The sequence below is a fragment of the Macrosteles quadrilineatus genome, unplaced genomic scaffold (genome assembly GCF_028750875.1).
Source record: "Macrosteles quadrilineatus isolate MER2022 unplaced genomic scaffold, UCM_ALF_1.0 Scaffold_3__2_contigs__length_128488019, whole genome shotgun sequence".
Taxonomy (NCBI): domain Eukaryota; kingdom Metazoa; phylum Arthropoda; class Insecta; order Hemiptera; family Cicadellidae; genus Macrosteles; species Macrosteles quadrilineatus.
In genome coordinates, this window is record NW_026542596.1 from 99362032 (window position 1) to 99376237 (window position 14206).

Consider the following 14206-nt stretch of genomic DNA (forward strand, 5'->3'; position numbering starts at 1 on the left):
AAGTAGGCCTATTTATTGTTAATGGTTGCACTGTGAGAATCCTGGACAACTTTCAAGTAATTATTTATCTTACAATTTCTATAATACAGTTCCGCTAATTTTGTCAGGTTTGTAAGAATACCCAAGTAATCACAATTGGGCCTCGCTACAGACAGGTGAACAACTCATAAATAAATACACCATACCATACCAACTGAAATAGGAGTGGAAACCTTGGTGAACGGAGTGTCTAGAAACTTGTTAAAGATAGCCAAGACCCTAGTGTAATAGTTTAGGCTTGTCTACCAGATTGCAGGACTAGTTAGGCACAGTAATAGAGTCATGGTTGCAAAAATATTTTCAAGTAATGAATTTGTTATGTTACTCATAATGGCTGACATAATCGTGCAAGACACCTGCTGATTTTACCTAATATCTACCGATTCCGACCTAAGATACCGATTGTGCCCTAGTCTGCACATCACTACCAATGTCTTGTTGATCTCTTACGTCTGTCAATCATATTCTACTCTGCCCATTTCTCCCAGCTTGGCTGAAAAATGGCTTAGAACAGCATACCAAACCAAACCAATATTTAGACCTATGCCAGATTACTGCAATCAAGCAAACACGATCTGGGAACTCGGCAGAGGTTGTTCCTTTCTTCAACTGACATCCATGTAGATAACTAATAAACAACCAAATGAAAACTTTTGGAAATATGAGAAGAAGAAGAAGAAATATGGTTAGACGGATAACATATATGCACAAATTTTCTGTCTGACAGTCTAAACAAACTGCCAAATAGTGTCACAACTGCTCTCGCAACTGATGTCGCTCGCAGGCTGTCAAAATGTTTGACACGAACTTGCATATCTCAACATGAAATGAAATTTATCATAATTCCAGTAATAAAGAAATGTCTTAGTTGGAGAGGTTTTAGAAGGGTTTAAAATTTGGTAAACATTATAATATACACTTTTTAAATTAAGTTTTATCTTTGTGGCTATTTTTAGTGTGAAGAAAAAATCTAGGTTGTAGGTAGGGTTCTTATAATCGACAAATATTTTGTTCAGTTTCTCGGAAAACACTTAAACAGATCACAACATTACAAAGGACATATCATCACCAGTTTTTGGGTCTATCTGTCTTTTTTCTAGAGTTGGGCAAAAATATTCATTTTTAGGTTTGAGCCGAGGCAAACATTTTCGCAAAAGTTTTGAGCTTTGACGTCTTTTAAGCCAAGCCATAATTTTATGAGTCTATTACTGGTTTTATGAGTCCATATTTAAATACCCCAGCCACAGAAAACCTGCAGACTAAGCAAATTGCCATTCCCCTAATTGGATTTACACTACAGTAGACTCTCTCTTATCCGGACACCTTTTAACCGGACATCGGTTTAACCGGACTACACTCAGCGGAAATGACATCTCTTTAACCGGACAATTTTTATCAGCACATCGGTTTAACCGGACCAGATCGGCAGGAAGTGGGCGGTACTGAAACGACTGTTCTCGTGGGAAAGATTTGAGACCAGCAATCACGTGTATAAATACAATGCTCTCCTAAATTTATAGTGTGATTGTTGACGGAAAGCGGCTGGCTGAAGGGTCGACCCTACTCACACACACGCAGGCCTCACACACACAGACGCAAGGGATTAGGACGGACGTGGGACGGACCATTGTCCTGCCATTCGAGTCATCGGTGGCTCACGGAAATTAAACTATGATTGTTTTTTTATTTTACGTTTGTTATAAAATCTGGTAACGCTTTTGACTTCAGCTCAAAATGCTTAGGAAAATGATACCAAACAATATATATTTTGCTTACAAAGTGTAAAAGCTACGAATATTTAAACACGTTTTTATTAGCTAGCTACTTGTCATAATTATTTCGTGTTTGGACTCATTTTTCATTGAATTAAACAAAAAATTTATTAACACTAACCATTTTACTGTATATCTAACATCAAATGAATTGCAATTTTGAGGTATCATTAACAGATGTTATATTTCTAACTTAGTGGATAGGGGATCGGGGCTTTCAGGCAATTAGGACGGTGGTGAGTGTGCGTGCGTGAGTCGGGTCCCTCGCAGGTAGGGCTGAGCTCCAGCCGCACTCCGGTAAAAATCAGACTATAAGTCAAATACTGTATACATTATGCATTTAAACGGTCCGTTTAAAAAAGTTTTTGGGGACGTCGGTTTAACCGGAAAACCGGTTATCCGGACTGGCATCGGTCCCGAGGAGTCCGGATAAGAGGGAGTCTACTGTATAATATATCCATAAAAATATCACATGTGTTCCCTATTTAAATAGCATTAGTTTAACAAGTACCGTACTTAGGTTTGCTGCAACTGGGAGGGTAATAGTTTTTTTTTTGTAAAATGGTAATAGTTTAATATGAAATCAAACTAAATGCATTTCCCAAATTTGATCTAAATATGTTCATAAAGAAGCAAACTAACAGTTTACTTATCCTCCATAAGAATAGCATGGAAATTTTAAATTTACAATATTTTGTAATTTTTTCTGTAAACTATTAGGCGCATAACAACGCTTCAATATCCTACTTATTTGGTTTGTGAGCTCTGCAAAATGGTTTGAAAAGAAATTGCAAAATTTTATGTTTATAAGGTCAAAAATGGGAAAAACCAATTTTTACCATATAAAACCCTCCATAAACCACTGTTCCCATTCCGCTTCACGAACCAGTAAGATTTTACAGTTTTCATGCAACACAGTAAAAACTCTCAGTGTGAGATATAAAAATACCCCCGCCGCAGCAAACCTGCAGACTAAGCGAATTTCCATTTGCCTGATTGGATTTACACTAAAATGTCTACTTAAAAATGTAACATTTATTTCCTATTAAAATAGAATTTTAAACTAATTCAGGTACTTAGGTTTGCTGCATCAGGGAGGGTAAAACTGTTTTTTTTTGTAAAATGTTAATAGTTAGTAAGAAATAAAAACATTTTCCAAATTTGATCAAAATATGTTCATAAACAAGCAAACTACAACAGTTTACTTGTTCTCCATAAGAATAACATGGGAATTAAAAATTTACATTTTTTTGGAATTTTCTCCGTAACCATTAGGCGCATAGTAACACTTCAATATACTATATTATTTGTTTTTTTAAGCTCTACAAAATGGTTTGGAAAGATTTTGCGAAATTTTATGTTTTTTGGGTCAAAAATGGGAAAAACCTATTTTTACCCCATAAAACCCCCCGTAAACCCCCGTTCCCATAGCCCGATCAAGCTGGTTCGCGAACTCGTTCAAGTTTATCCCGCCTTACACCTTCAAACCAAATTTTATCAAAATCGGACAAAAATTACTCAAGTTATCGTGCGGATGGACACATATATATATATATATATATATATATCTATATATAGATATATAAAAATTTGAACGAATGGTGTTTTTGGCCTCTGGGGACATCAAAATGAAAAAGTAAATCGGTCCCGGGCCTAGGTCTTACCATGAGACCTACGGTAATAGCTACTTCCCTATAGGGAAATTCGCTAATATCTTCACCCATAAAATAATTTTTGGATTTTCTAAATAGACTACATAGCCCAGGCAAATTAGACATATGCTCCCCAAAAAATCGTCTAAAGCTGGAAAGTGTTTTAATACCTTTTGGGGGTCCCAAATAATACTCCTGTGAGTTTGCGACGGATTCTGACGTGTGCTTGAGTTTTGGGAGTCGAAAAACTATGAAAATTTTGCACTTTTTTCAGTTTTTCGCTTATAACTCCTAAATAACGAATCCTAAGGAAAATGTTGTTCAAAGTTGTCTTTTCGTGCATTAAATTCCGCGTCGATTGATGTTAATTACGTCAAAATCGGCCAAACCGTTTAGCCGCTGTAGCTTTTCAAAGTTGGGATATTTTCAATAACATGGCCAAAAGGTTGATTATTTGACCAGTTTTCGGCTTACAACTCCTAAACGTCGCATGCTATACAAAAATGCACCTGTAGTTAGTTTGGAAAACACAAAATTCTGCGTATGATTTTTTTTATTAATCAATAACAGCAATTGATTGTTACCTACTTTGTATGGTCGCCATTTCATTAAAAAAAGTATTATAGTTAAAGTTGGGAAATTTTACTAAAATTGGTAACAACATAGATCCTGTCCTTAAATGGATTATGAATGATTAGATAGTGGTTTATTCAATGATGGTCATCCAGAGCTTTACCTAATAAGGTGTGATGAGAATAAGACACCCTATGAAATTTTAAGTCTAATATTTTTGTCTGAGGTTCCAAAAATTCTAGGATTCATATCCCAGCCACCCATTATACAAGGTGAGTTTTAATTGTCCCCCCACAACTTTTTTCTACATTTTTTCGAATATCAATCCCAGACCACTTCCAAACATTGTTGAGTAGTAAGTACTTCATTTTGACAAGGTGGTCATTTCCGGCCGCCATCTTGGATCCGCCATATTGGATGCAAAATATTTTTTTCTAAAGTAAAGGTGGGGTTGTGACCCAATATTACGAACTAGATTTTTACCCTGATTACAATGCCACAAACAGTTTAAAAAAATCTTGATTCATTCCAAAGTTATGGGGGCTTTTTAAAACTTTATTTTTACCCCATTTTAACATTGTGCATGCTTATGAGCTATTAATCTCAAAATAGTGCTAGATAAAGATAAGTATACACTATCTAATCATTCATAATCCATTTAAGGACAGGATCTATGTTGTTACCAATTTTAGTAAAATTTCCCAAATTTAACTATAATACTTTTTTTAATGAAATGGCGACCATACAAAGTAGGTAACAATCAATTGCCGTTATTGATTAATAAAAAAAAATCATACGGTGAATTTTGTGTTTTCCAAACTAACTACAGGTGCATTTTTGTATAGCATGCGTCGTTTAGGAGTTGTAAGCCGAAAACTGGTCAAATAATCAACCTTTTGGCCATGTTATTGAAAATATCCCAACTTTGAAAAGCTACAGCGGCTAAACGGTTTGGCCGATTTTGACGTAATTAACATCAATCGACGCGGAATCTAATGCACGAAAAGACACCTTTGAACAACATTTTCCTTAGGATTCGTTATTTAGGAGTTATAAGCGAAAAACTGAAAAAAGTGCAAAATTTTCATAGTTTTTCGACTCCCAAAACTTAAGCAGACGTCAGAATCCGTCGCAAACTCACAGGAGTATTATTTGGGACTCCCAAAAGGTATTAAAACACTTTCCAGCTTTAGACGATTTTTTGGGGAGCACACCCTATTTTTGATCTAATTTGCCTGGACTAACAGTAGAACCCCGGTTGACCGAAATAAAGGGGGAAGAGCCGTTTCGGATAACCAATTTTTCAGTTAACCCACATGCTAAAAATAGCCTTTTTATTACCATGGTGTGTAAGAAAAATTAATTCAAAACAACGTCTATATAATACAGTATTTTATTTCAGCGAAAAAAAATGTTCCATGGGTTAGAAAAGCCCCTTTCTAATGAGAGGGGCTCGGCTACGCCTCACTGTTTATATATTACATATCGTACTTATTAACCTTGATTCATTTTATGGAACCGTTTTGGTTAAGCCACCTGTCAACCACCTTTATTATGGGTAAGCAATGAGAGTAACTCAATAACTTTTAAACCGTAATTTTTACAGCAATGGGGGGTTGCGCTATTTTGTTAATTATAAGGACCATCACATACTAATTTCAATCAAAACCGGCTGTTTTGAAAACCCGATTTCTTCACAAGTTGCCATAATTTTTGAACCGTAATTTTTACAAGAATGGGAGGTCTCTACAGTACTATTTTGTTCAAAATTTAAAGGGATACAACATACTAAATTTTTATCAAAATAGTTCGGGCCATCTTCGAGAAAATTCAATTTTTCTGTTAATTTATAAGTTATGAGGAAATCATCATTAAAAATCAAAATATCAAAAAATGAAAAAAAAACCCTGGAGATACCATAGATGAGTAAATATAAACCAAATTTCATCAAAATTGAACGACATTTGTGGTCTGTAGCTCTGTTCAAACCCACACACACACGAATAGACAACACTACGTAAACCACTTTTTTGGGTTCAGAGGGATCCAAAACAGATATATTCACTCAAACTTGAAAATTTTGATGAAAACAATACTTGCTCCAAATACTATGTATATGAGGAGAAAGTAATAAAATTTGGTTTACTATCAACATCAAAATGATACAATTTTTTGTCTTACAAATACATTTTATTTCCTTATTGAAGAAGATAAATAACAACCAAATAGTCTATGTATTGATAGAAACTACCCTTAATAAAAAAAGGGAAACCAAGGTAAAGAAAAACATGTTTTACAAATAAAGCAGTTTTAATGTTAAAAATGTGTATGTTTCTACTTGATTGATAACTTTTTTTAAAATGATATAACTAAATACATTTCTTGCATTAATAAACAAAGCATTCATTATTGATAACATAATTATCTCTAGTAAGGAGGGTACCTCTGATTAGGATATCTCGGGGGGACAGCCGGCTGGTTAGAGTAATTTGGAGGGTTGGGTGTTTGAGGGTACCCTTGAGAGAAATTGTTAGCTCCAGTTTGAGGATCTCTGTAGCCGTACTGATTATTACTGTAAGTGCTGATAGGATTTCCATAGTTTGAATTTCCTGGAGTCGACTGATTCCCATACCGTGGGTTTGCAATATTTTGATTCCCGTATGTAGGGTTTGATGAGGCGTTGGAAGGAGGTGCATTAAAAGAATCTCTGTTTGAACCGTAGGGATTTCCATATGTCCCAGGTTGCTCTTTATTAGAGGCAAAATTACTGTTTTTATTATAGTAATCTGTATTCACTTGGGGATTACCTGAATACTGCTCTTTGTTTGAATATGTAGGAATAAAGCTGGTGCCATACGCAGGTTGAGGTTGGCCAGAATTTGTGTAAGGGTCTAGCTGCGACTGTCGCTCCTGAGTGGGCCCTTGGTAAGTATAAGGTTGTTGGTTAGAACCTTGGTAAGCATCATGTCTTGCTGGAATGGCGTCTGAATAAAGCGATTGTTTGCCCATGAAAATATTGTCTGGATTACCTTTTTGTGTATTTAACTGGTCATTAGTTGTTTGTTTGAGTTGGGATGGGTTTTCTGCTGTAATAAATGGAGGTTTTTCAGGATTGCCAAGGTTTGACCATGTATTACTTTGTGGGGTACTCTGCCGAGATTTATCACTGTTCAATTCGTCAGCTTGTTTAGCCTCTGGTTTTGTGGTTTCTTTTGATTCATTTGATTGATTTTTTTTATTTTCCTCATCGATAAGTTTTTGTTGCTGCCTCAATTTTTCTTGTGCCGCTTTATAAACATCTTCAAAGGAATAGTCATCGTCGTCGTCGTCATCATCTTCTAAATCACTCTCTTTACTCTTATATTTAGAACTATCAAAGTTTCCTAGAAAAGGTACCTGTGTGTTACGGCTTTCGTGTACAATCTTAACATCGTTCTTACCGTCTTCGTCATCGTCATCGTCAATGACAACTTTGTCTCCAATAGTCGGGTTAGCACCACCTGATCTCTGAGAAAATGGAGATAAACGACCAGAAGAAGTAGATTTGATTTTCTGCTCACTTTTATTTTTAGAAATAGGAATATTGATAGGAGATCGTTTCACATTACTGGAAGTAGACGAAGGTGAAGGATTGTCAGCTGCTACGATTACACTTGTAGGAATGAAAGGGCACAAACGCTTGTACATTTCAATATTGTTCGTTTTAAGCCTTTGTACAAAAGAAGGTTGGTCTTCTTTAGTCATCTTATTAAATACAGACAGTGTGGATGCCAATTCTTGATCGGAGATGAAACTGTTAGTGGGAACTTGTTCCACATCTCGTTTGGGAGAGTCTTGATCTGCTTTAGTGGACTCATTGTATGCTGATTGCAATAGTTTAAGAGCTCCAAATGCGGCAGATGACTTTGGTTGTAAGATGTTACTTGCTGGTTGGGGAGCATTTATCTGAAGTTGAGCTTCACTTGACACTGGTTTAAGAGGTTCTAGATTTCCGATGGATGGAGCGACCGGAGGAATAGAAGTTGCAGGAGTAGGTACAGAGGAATTTTGTGCAGCTTGCAACTGTTGCAGAAAATAAGCAGTTGTCATTGGTCGAGAGGAATGAGCTGAGGCTTCAGCCATGCCAACAACAGCATTTATCAGCTGATTCAATTCACTTTCGGTTACATTAGTTTTTCCTTGCTCTACCAGCGCTGCTGCTATCTGCTGAGCAATTGCTATCTTATCCACTGCACCAACTCCTGGAACAACCATAGGTTCAGATCTAGTCACAGGCTGTAAGCCTACAGAAGCATAGGGTTGAATGCCTAAACTACTCGGAGGAGGGGGAAATGATCCATGCATCACAGCTCTGACTGTCGCCACTGGAAGAGATCTCTGTTTCTTTGAGGCAAGATACAAAGCGACATCCGTGTTTTTTATTGCTGATCGAGCCGTATTAACACAGTTTCTAGGTACAACACCGGCACATAACAGTGCAATCAGTTTTTCCCTCACAGTTTCCAAGTATACACTATTTTCCTCTTCCAGCAAAAGATCCAATGAGGCATCTTCTTTTATTTTTTCTAATGCCAATGATTGAGACATCAATTCAAATGTTTTCGGCGCCAGAGAACCCAACTGTTGCTCTAAAACAGTGAATTTTCTCAGAACAAAAATTAATGCTGATGTCCTTGTTTTTCTCTGAGGCATGTCTTCTAACAGCTTCTCGTCGGCGTTTGGTGGTGGAGTTGAAGATGTCGATTTGGGTGAATTTTTTCGCCTTGAAGATGGCACATCGTCTTCCCATGGAGACAATGGTCGCTTCGGAGTATCTTTAATGTCAGAGCCTGTAAAAGCTTTCCAAGTAGTTTTAATGTCAGCTATCATATCTTTCTTTTCAGGGGTCGGGGGGGATATATCAACTAGACCTGGGCTGGTATTCTTTCTTTTTCTTTGATGATATTTCCAAGGCATAGCATTGTCTCCAGGATCTTCAGGCAGATTAAACTTCTTTTTCAATTCCTCTTTAGCTTTGGCTAAATCTTCTTCATGAATTTCTTTTGTACGCTTTGCCCAAACGGCAATCCATTCAGGTTTAAAATCATGTTTACTAGGATCAATTCCGGACCTCTGTAATTCATTGTATCTTTTATTCCAAAAAGCTTTCCATTCTTCAGGATACTGTGGATGTTTTTCAGGATTTTTTTCATAGTATTTTAGTTTTTCTAGTTTAGCAGTTTCCACTTTTTTAAGTTCTTCTCGAAATTTTTCCCAAATGGCTTTTTCTTCAGAAGAAATCATCTCTTTTGGGGATATTCTTCCTTCTGGAGTATATTCCCTGAAAAATAAAATAAAATTGTGTGAAAAGGTAGCAATTGTAATATATTTGATTAAAACTTTTTAGAATATTGTATTTTAAAAAGTTTTTACTAAACAACAACTAGTGTAAGATATCAATTTTGGTTTACAGTAGAACCCCTCATATCCGACTTCCGAATAACCGACTCCTCGGGATATCTGACCTAGTGTTTGACTGTCTACTTGTTTCCTGTCTGGGCGATAACGCCTGAAACGCCAATGGTGGATGTTGTTGTAATCGTGGCAGACGATCACCACTGTCGCCGATAACGGGTGTTGTCTCCGTTGCGGGAGAAGATTACCAAAGTCTTGGAGACTGCAAGTTACGCTCACGGGTGTTGCCGCGGTCCCGGGAGAAGATTACCAAAGTCGCGGAGACTCCAGGTTATGCTTCCTCCCAATATCCCACTTTTTGGCCATTCCGACTATGGCCCTGTCCTGTCATGGTCGGATATGAGGGGTTCTACTGTAGTATATTTTATTTGATTTTAAAACAAATCAGACAAATGTTCTATTGTCCTGAGTTTCTGTAGCCTCTTTCACTCTTTTCATGCAGCATTTACGCTTACTGCCATACCGACCTATAACTTGCAAAATTGCAATATTTCATTTTTAGACCAAACTCAACCCTCATTATTAGGCCATCGAAGATCTTCTTTTTTTATTACACCTATTGATCTTGTTTTTTTTTTTTTTGTGCAACATAAACTGTTTCCAGAACAACATGACGCTACCAGGTGGGGTACCCCAGCTGTGAACACCTTTCATCATCTACAAGGTCGGTGGAAATATATAATATTTTATTTATAATAGAAGCTGAACTTAATCATTATAGAATTGAATTATTTATTTATTTATTTATTTATTTATTCAAGTAAAAAAAGTTTTACAAATAAGCAAGTTTTACAAAACAAGCTGCAAAAGCCTTACAACTGGGGTGTTAAATCTAATTTAATAAAAAGGATCTTTTGTAAATAAGTAAATTATTTGTGAGTAGGCCTATGAAGCCCAAGCTTCCTTCTTGTACAACTTGCGTTGGCTTCATCTCCCAAAGGAAAGAAAAGATTGGTAATACATTGGATAAATAATATGCAAAAAATCTTCTGGCTAAAAGCCTAACCAGAGCCTTGGCCAACTTTAAAAAATTGATTTAAAGAGGTCATAGGTTCCCTGCTCGCTTTTAAGTATTCTAGCCTATCTTGCAAAAACAACTCATGAGAACTTTTTAACTTGCTAAGAAATTATACATACAACTCAGTAATTTGTAGTACAGTAAGATAACTAGTATGTCATGGCATTTTATGGCTGGCAGGTAGGTCAGCCGCTAACCCACTGGCACGGTTTACCTATGAGTGCCCGTGTCACAATCAGGCTTTGGCGGCACTTGGCCAATGATGACTAATATGTAAAACTGACAAGTGTAGTACTTAGGTTGTCGTACATGCATTTCATTTCCTGATGTGTGCAATTTATACTAAACTTTTTTTATATGAATCTCAGCAAATGGGAGGGCCAACTTAGATAAACAGTGTGGGTTGAAGTTTGGTTATTAATTTAACAAATATTTTACATTGAAAAGAAAATATAAAGTTCATTTAGACCCATATAGTTAAAGTATATGACGGAAAAATGTCGGATAGAAATGTAACTCTGATTGTAAATCCTGTTAATCGATTAGAAACTCAACTAATTATTACATATCTATAATTCACACATACAATAAAAAAATACCCTCGCCGCAGCAAACCTGCAGACTAAGCGAATTTCAACTTGCCTGATTACATTTTTACTAAAATATTTCCATAAATAAGACATATTTATTCCCAATTTAAATAACATTAGATTTAACCAGTGCTTAGGTTTGCTGCTACGGGGAAGGTAAAAAGTGTTTTTTGACCATATGTCAATAGTATAGGATGAAATAAATAAATTTGCCAAATTTTATCAACATATATCCATTTAACAAGTAAACTACAACAGTTTTTATTTTCTCCATAAGAATAACATGGGAATTTTAAATTACACTTTTTTGAATTTTCTCCGTGACCGTTTGGCATAAAACAGCGCTTCAATATACTAATTTATTTCTTTTTTTAAGCTCTACAAAATGGTTGAGAAATAAATTGCAAAAATTTTCATTTTTAGGGTTAAAAATGGGAAAAACCTATTTTTACCCCATAAAACCCCCCATAAACCCCTGTTCCCATGGTCCGATTATGCTGGTTCGCGAACTCGTTCGAATAAATGTAGGTTTACACGTTTGTACCAAATTTCATCAAAATCGGGCCATTTTTGCTCGAGTTATCGCGCTAACGGACACATATATAAATATATATATATATATGAATTTGAACGGATGGTGTTTTTGGCCTCTGGGGACCTCAAAACGAACGAAGTAAATCGGTCCCGGGTCTAGGTCTTACCATGAGACCTACGGTAATAGCTTATTCCCTATATGGGAAATTCGCTAAAATCAAGAAAATTTTCAAATTAATAATTCTAAAAAAGCGATTTCAAACAAAAATCCTACTGTTTCTGGGATAAAATATTATACAGTAGAGTCCCGTTAGTTCGAAATGGTTGGGACCGGGCCCATTTTGGATTACCAAATATTTCGGATTAAACGTTTTTTTTTGTTTTTTTTATTTTTTGAAAAAATTTTTTTTAAATTTTTTTTGTCTTAGGACGATGGCACGAGCCCATGATTGTTTTTCACATTACTTAAGGCTAGACCTAGTGGCTGCAGCATTATCACTTGATAAAATCCATTTGTGATTTGGCGGGATTGGAGCCCGGGACGAAAATGAAAAATGTTAATAACAAAAATAGTGAAATATTTACTAAAATACTCTAAAAAAGGTCTATCTCGCCTGGCCGCTACAGAATACTTTGACGAAATACAGCTAACTGTGTTAAAAAAAGTTTAATAAAAAAAATTTCAACAAATTTTTAAACATTTTAATTTTTTTATAAAAAAAATATAAAAATATATTTTTTGTTTTGGATTAAGCGGACTTTCGGATTACCGAAGTTCGGATTATCGGGACTCCACTGTAACTACCTTCCCAAAATAATAAAAGCCAAAAATCTTTAAATGTTAGCTTAAGTTAGCTTAAATTATTATTGGTTTATATAAAAATATGTATCAGTTTGCTATCTTGTTATTAAACATGTATGACGTAGGCCAAGAGTTCTGAATCCTGTTCATGTATTGTTTTAAATACTCTTATATATTTTTTAATAGAGTATTTTTTAATTGAATTGCATTAATGTTTATCTGACTGTTCAGGTGAATTAGACATTTCTTTCCCCTATTAGTCTGTGGTTTAAAGCATCTCACCTGCGATACCTATCACTGCGGCTATCATATATCTCTCGTATTTCTCTTCCATATCTGTCCACTCGTAATCTGGAAAAACAAAAGACACTTTATTAAACATGACTAGTTGTTGATTATTATTACAACCTGCATAGGAGCTTTGTACAGTAGCAATAAAAAAATACCCCTGTCGCAGCAAACCTGCAGACTAAGCAGATTTCCATTTGCCTGATTGGATTTACAGTAAAATATCTCCTTAACACGTTTGCTACCGCAATAGTACAACATTTTTCATTCATATAGACCTGCGACGCATATATGCAACGGCTAGTCACATTAAAATAGACTGACGACACATATTTGCGTCGGTGTTCCAATGATATCAAAATGCTTATATCTTTGTAACGGTCTATTTGAAGGCACTGAATTCTCTGCAGTGGTCTATAGGGATGTTTGACGCACAACTGCGTCGCTTGGTCTGTGGATATAATGATTAGTGAACATTAAGTGAAATGAAGAAAGTAAGAGCTGTTGTTAAAGGACAGTAGAATAGAGCTGAGAGAATGCTAGAAGAATTGTCTGGTATTAAAGTTGATAGTATCAGAACAAGACTCTCAGTGATACATGAGTGCTTATTGGGACCGATTAGAGAAATCAGGGTGTCTACTACATTCTGGATAAAAGATTCATGGACAATTCCCGTACATTTAAGGACCTTTGTCGGTGTGATTACAGAATAACATTCCTGATTTGTCAAACTGTATTAATCTTGTTCTTCATTGTAGTTGTTCCAGAGAGAAAAGTAAATAATAATAAACAAGAATTAAATTTCAAAATAGAAACTTATTGAAAGTAAACAAACATATACTTTAGGTACAGCTTTTATAGTGTAACAGAAAAACGCAATCATTGTCTCCTGCAATAGCGACAAAATCCTAAATATCTCAATCGGTCACGGAAACATCATAACATAGTCATCCGACATGTCATCATTATAACATCTGATCCAGGCGGATTAATTTGGCATTATTCGCCCTGGCACAACGTTAGGTTCTCGACTACTTTTGAAAAAAAATCTTTAATGCATAAGCATAATGAATATATTGTAACTCGGTTCTAGGCACAAAATCAGTATGGTAAGCGGCTACCAGTAAGCACAGAGTAAGATTATTGTCTTTTCATCTGCAAAGTTAATATCGAGACATAGCAATCATTAGTTTATCTTAGGCTCAATTACATTTTCTTAGTATATTTTACAGCACTTTCAAAGAATCAAAATACCCAGGCCTAGGCCTAATTATTTAGGAGGGCCTATAAACTGAGTAACAAACAATGAGGTTATAATATCAGCAAAGTCACTACAATATCATCATTCTAGTTCATAAGATTTAGATTGCTTAAAGCATACAACGCAATAAATAAATATGGGAAATAAAAAAATTGAAACCTGACCGCCAATAATGTACAAAGATACAGAAAATGCAATGATATAATTTGTCTACGTAGTGATA

General features: G+C 35.6%; 1 protein-coding gene across 2 annotated transcripts in view; it reads right to left on the reverse strand.

Moving 5' to 3' along the window:
* Positions 1-6327: 6327 nt before the first annotated feature.
* The window catches only part of LOC128989650 (uncharacterized), a 29625-nt gene continuing 21746 nt past the window's right edge, over positions 6328-14206 (reverse strand). For both annotated transcript variants that reach the window (XM_054411612.1, XM_054411611.1), the window contains 2 exons: positions 12717-12785; positions 6328-9356 (listed from right to left, as the gene is read on the reverse strand). In XM_054411612.1, the coding sequence (XP_054267587.1) occupies positions 6464-9356; positions 12717-12785 (2962 nt within the window). In that variant the 3' untranslated portion in view covers positions 6328-6463. The remainder of the gene's footprint in view (positions 9357-12716; positions 12786-14206) is intronic.